Raw genomic sequence first — 10631 nt, 5'->3', positions numbered from 1 at the left:
ACAATGTTATCTTTTTAGAAAACTTGCAAAATAAATGCAATACTCATATAATTTATCAGACTATTAATTTCTCTATTTTTCACCATAACACAGTACACACGTATTTCTCTTTTTTTTTTTTTTTTTTTTTACACAAAATATTGAAAGTAAGAAGCCTTGTATTTTTCCCACATTAATTTGTTTTTTTGCATTTGACCTTTTTCACCTTTTTCCTTAATTCCTTCTTCATTTTTCTTTCCATTTACAATTCGAGCTCAACCGTCAAAACATTATCAAATTGGTTTTTTTTTTATTTTTTTTATTTTTATTTTGTCCAATTCAACCAATTAAAAAAAATTAAAAAATCAGAACGGCTTTAAATTTTTATGTTTTTTCAATTCAAAGTTTCAATGTCATAGATTTGGCTTAGGCTTACCAAACCTTTGAGTAATCTCTCTCTACAATAAAGTAATCCTCTTTCTCTCTCCTAATAAGTCTATTTTTATTGAGCATTAATTGATGAAAAGGAGCCATTGCAGGAATTTCAATTTCTTAGTTAAGTTCATCAGCATCACCAACAATTGTCTCTTTCAAGTGGGTATTTTTCAAATTTTGATTTTTGTTCATAAAAATATCTGTTGGGTAAATCCATTTTTCTGTTTTTGGTAAAGGGTTTTTCTCATTTTTAGTTGGGTATCTTACTGAGTGAAATTAGGGTTCGTGATATTTGTTTTTGAGATTTTGTTCTTATATGGTATTGTGCTCTTTTGGTTGACTAATTTGATTGGATTATTGGGTTGCATTTGATAATTTGGTGCATTTTAGGGATTTTGTTTTCTGGGTTCGTATGAAAATGGCATTGGAAATTGTTTGGAATTAGGTAATTGGTGATGTTTTGAAGGGTTTTGCTTATTTGATTGGTTGAAATTAATGGAGTTTGTTTAATTGAGATTATGGGATTTGTGAAAGTTGTATGCAATGGCACTTGGACACAAAGAATTGGAGCAAAAATGATTGTTAGTGTTGTAGAATTTGGGTAGCAGATTGTGTATTTTAAGGAAAATGCAAATGGATTTGTGGGTTGTGGCAGCTGCTACTGGTGCTGGATACTTAGCTAAGTACTGGAAGAATGTTTTAGGGGATAAAGAAGGCTCATCAGGGAGCCCTTCTGGGAGTTCACTTCCGGATAATCCTGAATCGCCGTCTTTGATTCAACCGGTAGGTGGCAAGACGTTGCCTAGCCGCAAGCCCTCATGGACAGAAAGAGGAGGGCAATGTTTCAGTGATCCTGGAAAGGGTGGCCATTCGGATGGAATGTTTACGGAGACATTGGGGAGGGATGATCGTTTTGCTAATGATGTAGCTTGTACGGAGGCAATGGGTCATGAGAAACAAATTGATAAGTTTGAGGAGTACAGTGATGGGTATAGGTTAGATGCTGACATTCCTGATAAACCTGAATACAACATTTGGGAAATGGGGGTTTCACCTAGCTCCAGAAGAAGCAGTAAATGCTTGAGAAGTAGACGGCTCCAACGTCATCCTTTGCAATATATTAATCCCCGTACTTCTCTAGATAGTTGCCTTATGGCTCAGATGCAAAGGGAACGTTCAGAAATGGAAGAATATCTTCTTACACCACTTTCTTCACCTTGTGCTCCCGCCTTGAGGCCATTTCTTGTTAGTGATGGAAAACGAGTAATTAGTAGAGCGAGTGATGATTTCAGAAATGAGTTGCACAAGGACGTACGCCCAAAAGCAGGTGATAATGTAGTTGGGGTTCCTCATCTTCCACAAATCATTAAAACTGGCTCGGAAAAAAAGTTTAGCGCAGGCAAGAATCAAGTGGGAAAATCAAGCAAATCCAACAAATCATTTGAATTGGACACAAGAGATGGTATTCTTTTTACTGACTTTTTTTTCATTAACTTTAATTCTATGTTATTTATTTTGGAAAACTGTCTCAATAAGTTTCTGCTGATAACATACAAGGTGGATTGGCATCAGGGGCTTGTGCTTGTGTTTCTATTACGTATAATTCAGTATATTCACATTTTTGCAGTCTTTGAGATGCATTACCCTGGGTTATAATTGTTCTGATTATCCAATTTATAGTAATATGGAAGGAAGTGACTGAAGTTTTTAATTTTTGTCTCCAAAAACTGTCATAATTGGAGAAGGGGGATAATTAATTTGCTTTAGTTGCTTTTGTATACTACGGAGAACACATTTATATATCAAGATATTAAAATGAGACAATTTGGGTTGATACTGTTGCCTTGCTCCATTAGATATGAGGGTGAGTAGATATTGAAGACATGGATTGAGAGAGCAAGCAGGAATGGCTATTGAGACTTGAGAGATTTGCCCCAAAGCACAGATATGACTTGCATTTATTAAAAAATACTAGGTGGATTGCTATCTTGAAGCAGCTCAAGCCTTGATATTAATTAGTATGGAATAATATAGAAATCGTAGATAAGAATTATAAGATGCATTCCTAGAAACACACTTATGGCAGTGTAATTAGTCCTATGGTGATTGTGCTTTGGACAAATATGATAATCCATACAAAATTTGTCTTCTATGTTTGTCATCAACTTATTGATGAAAATCTCTCTGGCCCATCTGTCGGATGGTATTATCCTTAAAAATTTTGTTAGGCTGCCTGTTGCTTTCAGCACATGTTTGATAGTTTTATGAATTATATCCTGAATCATTGACCTTTTGATAATGATATCGTTTTTTCCAGTTTCTTACCCTAAAATTGTGATCTCTATCAGGATCCTCAAGTAGGCAAGCTCTTTTCTGTTTTGGAATTTCAATCGGTGTAATGTGTACAATGATAGCTGACAAAATGGAAGTGCAAAAGCTGAAGGATAGCTTAAAGCAAACTGAAAATTTGGTTGAAGATCTTCAGGAAGAACTGGAGATGAAAGATTCATTAACTGTTAAAGAGCTGGCCAATGATGACGACTCACAGGATATACTTGAAAGTTTGTGTGGTCATGATAAAATGAGTTTGTACTCCAATCTAGATGATACAAGTGTGCCGATAAGATATGCTGACGAAGAATCAGTAAGCCTGGAAAAAATTGACTCCATGAGTAAAATTGAAGCAGAGCTTGAAGCTGAACTGGAAAGACTAGAGCTAAGCATGAAAGGATCGACTTTGCAAGGAAAATCATCTGATTCTGTTGAGGTACATGCTAGTTCTTTACCCAATACTTTAAACTCTTTCATTATCATTATCTGAGTAAACTCTGTATTTAAGTGCTAATCCAGTAGCTAATTTGACTATGCTCATATCACTGTATAAGAAGATGATTTGAATGCTTTTAGCTTAGTTGGTATCATACATGCATATAATTCTTACGCGCTGATTTGTGATTGAAAACTTAACAGAAAATAGTACCTCATTTGTATAAAAATGTAAAAGGTAGCCCTAGTTGTTTAGGATTCTAGTAGCAGTAGTCTTTATATATTCATGAAAGATGCACATAGGTTAGTTAATACTGCTGATTTTATTATGATGTATTGTTTTTAGGCTTATATATATAGCCTTTTCTTACCTTTCTACATGACAGATGTGTCCCCTCTTATGTCATTCACATATAGTTCTAGTCTGGATTTCCATGAGATTGGTGCTAATAATCTTACAAAGCAGGGTTAGATTGTGATTTGATGGTCATTGCAGTGGTGTTGGGAATTGAGGTGAAATGTTAAATGGTTGTGTGGATGTTAGAGGGGAGAGGAGAAGGTGATGCTTGAAAATTAGGCTGGGAAGGTGCAATATGTCAAGTTCTGGCCCCTTCATATATTAATCACTGTCATCTCTTTTTTATAGTCTAACCCTCCATCCTATAAAGCTAGTATTATTCTTTTTTTAGCTTCCTAAAACATGGTCAAAAGACTTGAAACTATTTAGAAATCATGAACAAGTGCATTACTATTGCATATGCGAGTATTAAACATGATAAACAAATCAGTGGATACAATTTACCTTGTCTTTTTGAGTATATTCATAGCATCATCAACTTTATGAAGCAGCAGAAGTATCAAGGTATCATCTATACCATCTCATCTCCTTGCTGGTGGGAACTTGCTTAAAGGGGTGATCTACCCTACTGAGCAAGGTTTGATATATCGAGATGCCTCTGAAGGGTTTTAATAAAATCTGAACAATGTGAATAAAATTTGACTTCTAAGTTTCCATGATTTATTTATGAGGTATGAATTGTCTTACTTGTATGATAATAATTTCGCCTATTATAAGCTATATATTATACTGAAGCAGAGACCACCTTATCAGGTTTTCCCTATCAATCATACACACTACAGTAATAAAGCTAGACAAAATTAATTATTGGCTTTAAATTGTGATTCCATGTAAAACGTTGGAGTATATAAATTCCCCATGTCTTTCTCATGTATGTTAATTAAAAATTGAGCATTGCTCTGGGATTACGTAATGAAATATAACTAACAGTTGATTGAGCTTAATCATCATTGCTGGTTGGCTCCTGGTGTGGTTTTGTGGCAAATGTGCCTGTAATGAGATATTTTGGCCTGAATAGCAGGGTTAAACCACTTGTACAGCTAACAAAGTTTGCTCATGCTTGCTGCTATAAGAATTCTGTACTGTGACTTTTCACTTGGACTCTTTGACACTCTGTAGGTGTTTCCTGTTAATGTCAAAATGTACAGAAATAATGGAAAAGAAAAGTATGGAGTACCATGTATTTTGCTTTTGTCTTTCCTGCTGCTTCCTAGACTTGGATCTCTCTCTGTCATCTCAGTTTTCTGCTTGTGATTATGGAGAATATCCAGTTAGCCACCTTGGACATCATCTTGTTAGTGGATGGATTGCCTATTGTTTGCTCTTTCTACTATGATCATTTAGTGATTGTGATTTCACAAGTATTACCAAAACCATGTTAGGTATATTGTGAATCACAGGTATTACCAAAACCATGTTAGGTATATTGTGCAGCCTTATTATACTGTCTCGTGTTGTCTTGATTCTTCTATTAATGCAATGATCATGGAGTTGTGACCCTTAAGTCGTTATATATTTATCATACTTATACGGTTGCAATGACAATGCAATTTGGTCAGGAATTAGACCAGGATATGGCTTCGGAATTGGTGCATGGCGAACTAAATGCTGATATATTTCGAGGAAGATCCAGCTCAGAACCAACCCCTGATCGAGGCTCAACCCCTCAGTCAATGAAAGAAGGTGTCTCACCTCGTGAGCTGAGCTTGCGCTTGCATGAGCTCATTCAATCAAGATTGCAAGAACGAATCCTGGAGCTTGAGGCTGAACTTGCCAATAGCCAGAAAAAGATACAACACTTGGAATCAGAGAAAAACTCGTGGAGAGAGGTTTCTCCAAGTGAATCCTCCTCTATTCCTGACAGCCCTGTGGCACAGCCTCTTGTAATGAATTTGTCCGGTGAGGCCCTTGATGCCTATAATGAAGCTTTTGGGGAACTTAACAAGCTGAACGGATCCCAAACCGGGGATTCGTGGATTGATGGCAACAAACAGCAGGATAATCAACTCACAATGAATCAAGGGATGGGTGACAAGGTAAACGGCATCCAAAATGGTGGAAATAAAGTACCTCCAAATGAAGGTAGCCCAAACGACTATGTCAACAGAGAAGACAGTGATGATGATTTGCTACTGATAAAACAGATTGTTGAGAAAGCTAGGCAAGGCTCTCCAGCTATTTTAAGGGCACAAAGGGCCATGGTATGGTTGAAAAATGATGAGAATTAGAACAGTGGAATGTAATTTTTTGGTACATTGTAAAAAGAAAAAACAAACAACATTTTGTCTTGTAGAATAGTAATATTTTTTTTGGGATCCTTCTCCACTTTCGGCTAAACAACCGGAGCAACGGTTGGTGAATAGTAATGTGTGACCATTTCTAAATCATGAGAACTAACCTTTCCCTCTCCTTTTTATTCTGACTAATTTGTTTAATATCTTCACTCAGGTAAGCATAAATTTTCTATTCAAAAAAAAAAAAAGAAAAGGCAAGCACAAATTTTAAAGTGGAAGGGAAATTTTGCGCTAATGTCAAAATATTATGCTGTTACAGGCCTGTGTTAGAGTAAATAGAATTGTCTCGGATATAATTTAGTCATAGTAAGTACTAAGTAGTAACACATACTGACTGAGCAATGTCAATGCATATATTAATGTCATTTTATATACTTAGTACGCGCAGTATCACTCAAGCCACAGTTCACCAGAATGGTACACACTCACTTACCCTTAAAACACCTTCAAATCTTCAATCAAATGTTTAAAAGTTGATATACCTAATACTATACTTGAACAGTAATCACTTAGGAATGTATAAATGCAGTAACAGCTGCCACAGTCGAGTGCCAAATACGGGTATAAACTATATGATCACCAGATACAAATAAAATTTGGACAACAGATGAAGGGTAACTGAACAAGGATGTAGAGGATACATCGGACAACCACAATATGAATATGGAAAAGTTGACAGTAAAATTCTCATAGCATAGAGTTTAACATGTTGCTAGCTCCAATGCAACCAAACCCAAAATATCTTTAACAACGACAGCATAAACGAGAAGAATGAAAATTAAACTATACTAATATAGTCCTATTGATTAAATGTATGTCTGACATCATATTTGTTGCGGGGATCAAACTCTGATTCATTTCTTCCGATAAAAAGGAAGAGCAATTATTTATGTTGCCAGCACTCAAACTAGTCTGAAAAAGATCAAGCCCTTTTAGCAAAGTCATCATCCTTGAAGTTATCTTCAGGTAAGTTTAAATCATCACCCTGGAATCCGCCGCTTGCAAAGCCAGTATCACTGGGGGCACCACCAGGAGGACCGTAACTTCCACCATCAAAGCCTCCACTAGGAGCGTAGCCTCCAGGAGGAGCATAGCCTCCAGAATTACCACCTCCATAATTTTGCCCTCCACCGTAACCACCACCACCACTACCGTAACCTCCCCCACCATAACCACCACCTCCATAACCGCCGCCGCCGCCTCCATAGCCTCCACCACCAAAGCTGCCTCCGCCACCATATGGTCGTGGTGCTCTATCTGTTGCATAATTCACCCTCACTGTACGACCTTGCAAATCCTACAGAATTTACAATGAAACTGTCACCCAAGCCATAAAGTTATCATAATAAACCATACTCAGTATTCTGCAAGTGTACAAATAAAATTCAGAACCGTAGATCAAACTAACAAATTCAGACATGAGACCTAAAGATACTACCAGTGAGGGTGAATTATGCAACAGATAGAAAACCATACTTTTAAGCATTTTAACACATGAAATTTATAGGGCAACATAAGTACAAACTACAAAGTAAATAAAGACTGAGCAGTCATTGAAGACTTTGTAGTATCTAGAACCATATATTTTGTTAAAGAACCAACTCAAGAAGATGAAACTAGAAATGAATTATACCTGTCCATCCATAGCCTGAATAGCACTTGAAGCCTCTTCAGTAGAAGCAAATGTAACAAAACCAAACCCTCTAGATCTGTTTTGCTCACGGTCAATAATAACTTTTGCTGCAAGAGAAAATGTATATTGTCATATTGTAGTCCAAAAATTATCTACGCTCCAACAAAACAAAATATAGAGTGGAAGCAGGAGATACAATATGCAATTATTTGTAAACATGTGAGGACAGGGGCAGAATAAGTATTACACTTTGATTTATTCAACAGATGTTGCAATTTCAACTTTCAACCAATTCCACGAACCAGATTTTGCAAACAGTGCTCAAGACATCCTACATTATTTAGTTAATTCCTATGATTCAAGTCAAAATCAGGCAATCCTACAATTCTTCGTCACTTTGTCTATGAAAGTCAAACCTCATACTTGCAGTTTCCTTGAGCACTTCTAAAATCATAAATGGATCAAGCAATTTCACACATGGTTTAAATAAGGTTACTTACATAATAAGTATAAGAACAAGATAAGTATATCTTTCATTAGCACAAGAAGACAAGAAAAATACTGGTAGATTGTGACACAGCATATTGAAGTCTCTTGGCTATAGCTTTCAAGCCAAACTATCACCACAAAATATTGATCAAATGTGCCGTACCAACAATCTACCACCGATACTGGGCATTGAAAGAAAATAAATAAATAAGAGGTAGACAAGCACAATGATACACACCTTCAATAACTTCTCCATATTGAGAAAAGGTTTCCCTTAAACTTCTTTCATCTACAGCCCATGGGAGACCTGCAATAAACCATGAATAAGTTCACTAAAGGTCACAAGGCAAACCATTTTATTTGGCTCACTGAGCAAACATGTGGCAAACCTTTAACAAATACTATAAAAGAGGAAGCATACCTCCAACAAAGAGTTTTGAAGATGACATGCATCTTAGAGCCTGATAAATAGAGGGATTAGATGCTGAAAAGTGTGAGGTGACCTGCTTGCTCACACTCTGTTTGAGTATATTCCCAACTTTACTGAAGAACGCCATACTTACAGCCTTCAAAACTAAATCAAAAGGGGAAAATGTTAGAAAAAAGAAAATTCTATATGCACCTTATGGCTTCTGTTCTACTTACAAAGTGATAGTGACTATAAATTGGAGTAAGGCTACTCGGATATTAAAGAACCCGAACTAAGAGGAAAAATTAGCACAACGCTAACACAATGAAGCTTCAATCACATTACATTCTATGCATGAAGTGTGAACAAAATATAAATCACATTACACATAATATTAAAAGTTTCTAATCAAGCAACAAGCTTTACCCATTAGACCAATAGTATTGCAGATTAAGCTACCTAACATACTGAACAATTGAGTGGATCCTACGAAAAATTAATTTCCCCAGATACGATACAGGCACTGTATAGCAGAGTTAAAGAAGGTAGCAAAAATCAAGCACCACACTTTACCCAACAGAGTGGCTGGTTTAGCTATCTGGCATTCAGAACCGTCGAGGCGCTGCAACGAAACTTTACCTTTCCAATATGCCTATACTGTAAGGTTAGGAAGATGGGAAGAAAATCCCTTTTCCAATTCATCAATATATCGCAATGCTCTTAAACCCGAGATTTCCAGCCCAAATAATAACCAGAAAACTACTTTCAAGATGAATTAAACTTCCCACTTCAACAACATGGGCCAACTCCCAATACCCAGCCATAAAAATCCCAAACCCTAAACTACAAAGGGATCGAAACTGAACTAACCTGGTCCTTGTCAACCCAACAAAATTTATACAAAATAACCTAAATTCAAACATCAAATCGTGCAAAAAAACCTCATTCTAGTCAAACTAAATCCTAATTTCAGTAACCTAATTCCACCAATTTCCGCAACAACAATACATCACATTTGCTATACATTTACAGAACAAATCAAACACATCAAATAGTCAACTAATCAAACACAAAAATTAAAAAAGACAAATTTTTTGAAGCTTCAACAAAACCAAAACCGAAAAAACAAATTCATGGCAATCAAAACAAATAGCATCAATCAACAGAGAAACGAAGAACAATAATCAGATAAACACAAATAATCAACAATCAATTGCAAAAATAGACGATGAAATTATAAAATCAGGTCAAAAATTTAAGAGAGAGAAAGTAGAGAGAGAAACCTTGAAATGTAGAGTAGTGCGATGAAGTGTTTGGACTCTACTAAACCCTAACAAGGGTTTTTGATCGAAATTTGAGGTCTTTGAATTTGGAGAGAGAAACAGAGGAGTTTTTATTCGGTGTGGTAAGGTGTAGGATAAGGATGGTGAAGATATGGTTTAGGGATCGTTGGATGGGTTGCAATGTTGTTTTGATTGTTGGATAGAATTTGGGGGGAATGTAGGGTTTAAGAGATAACATGTGGTGTGTAACGAGTGGTTTGTGACTTTAGAACGTGACAGTGTTATGGGTATTGATTATTGAATATGGATATTATTAATTTTTATTTGTTTTAAGAAATTTTGATATTATTATTATGGCCCTAGAAAAATCTATATCTTACTTTTCAATTCAAGCCGAAATGATCCCATCGCCGTTTTGGGGTGTGGGAAAGGGTGGTGGACCGTTCGTTATAAAGAAAAGGGTGTAGAAAGGGTAACTAGTGTGTGACTCGGACGATACCCCGGGTTAGTACTTTGAACACTTATAATTGAATAGATAGGTTCATTCTATATTATTCCATTTATTCATTATTAGTTTTGTGCCCCGGCGATGTCCGGATAGTTTATGGACTTTTAAGATAAAATTAACTTTTAAATTGAAAATAGAATTCTCAATTAACTTTTTTTTTTTTTCTACAAAGTCAATCTATGTTTATCCAACGTGGTACGATACTTGGCGGAAAATTAAAATGCTAAACGATGTTGTCTTGTAGCCTAATTATAAATTTCTTATTTGGTATTTTATCGAAAATATAACTCTAAACTAATAATCTTATTCTAAAATTCTATCCTAGTTTGATTGAAAATAGAATTCTTACCTAATTTTTTTTATCTTATGAAATCTATCTAAGGTAGCGCGACACTTAATTAAACGGTTTTTTATCATATGAAGTCTATTTAAATGTGTTTTTGTGACGATTTAAACTTGTACACATGTAATGACTAA

The 10631-nt window shown here is 35.7% G+C and overlaps 2 protein-coding genes across 2 annotated transcripts; one reads left to right on the top strand and one right to left on the bottom strand.

Annotated features, from left to right (window-relative positions):
- The first annotated feature begins 307 nt into the window (after positions 1-307).
- On the top strand, positions 308-5922 carry LOC145601190 (uncharacterized). The gene is made up of 3 exons (XM_081657146.1): positions 308-1876; positions 2763-3181; positions 5098-5922. The coding sequence occupies exons 1-3, from the start codon at positions 1042-1044 to the stop codon at positions 5764-5766; spliced, it is 1923 nt and encodes a 640-aa protein (XP_081513272.1). The 5' UTR covers positions 308-1041; the 3' UTR covers positions 5767-5922.
- A 541-nt stretch (positions 5923-6463) lies between these two features.
- LOC145601209 (glycine-rich RNA-binding protein 4, mitochondrial-like) lies at positions 6464-9805 on the bottom strand. The gene is made up of 5 exons (XM_081657169.1): positions 9647-9805; positions 8376-8528; positions 8193-8261; positions 7466-7572; positions 6464-7129 (listed from the first exon to the last, which is right to left on the bottom strand). The coding sequence occupies exons 2-5, from the start codon at positions 8509-8511 to the stop codon at positions 6755-6757; spliced, it is 687 nt and encodes a 228-aa protein (XP_081513295.1). The 5' UTR covers positions 8512-8528; positions 9647-9805; the 3' UTR covers positions 6464-6754.
- Positions 9806-10631: the final 826 nt, after the last annotated feature.

This window comes from Chenopodium album, chromosome 2, assembly GCF_948465745.1.
Source record: "Chenopodium album chromosome 2, dcCheAlbu1.1, whole genome shotgun sequence".
NCBI lineage: Eukaryota > Viridiplantae > Streptophyta > Magnoliopsida > Caryophyllales > Amaranthaceae > Chenopodium > Chenopodium album.
This window is presented reverse-complemented; position numbering and strand designations above follow the sequence as displayed.

Coding starts and splice junctions, on each gene's coding strand:
- LOC145601190 (XM_081657146.1), top strand. CDS start 1,042: ATGCAAATGGATTTGTGGGTTGTGGCAGCTGCTACTGGTGCTGGATAC. Junction 1,877..2,762: donor TGAATTGGACACAAGAGATG/GTATTCTTTTTA, acceptor GATCTCTATCAG/GATCCTCAAGTAGGCAAGCT. Junction 3,182..5,097: donor AATCATCTGATTCTGTTGAG/GTACATGCTAGT, acceptor CAATTTGGTCAG/GAATTAGACCAGGATATGGC.
- LOC145601209 (XM_081657169.1), bottom strand. CDS start 8,511: ATGGCGTTCTTCAGTAAAGTTGGGAATATACTCAAACAGAGTGTGAGC. Junction 8,262..8,375: donor TTCAAAACTCTTTGTTGGAG/GTATGCTTCCTC, acceptor GGTTTATTGCAG/GTCTCCCATGGGCTGTAGAT. Junction 7,130..7,465: donor TTCAGGCTATGGATGGACAG/GTATAATTCATT, acceptor TAAATTCTGTAG/GATTTGCAAGGTCGTACAGT.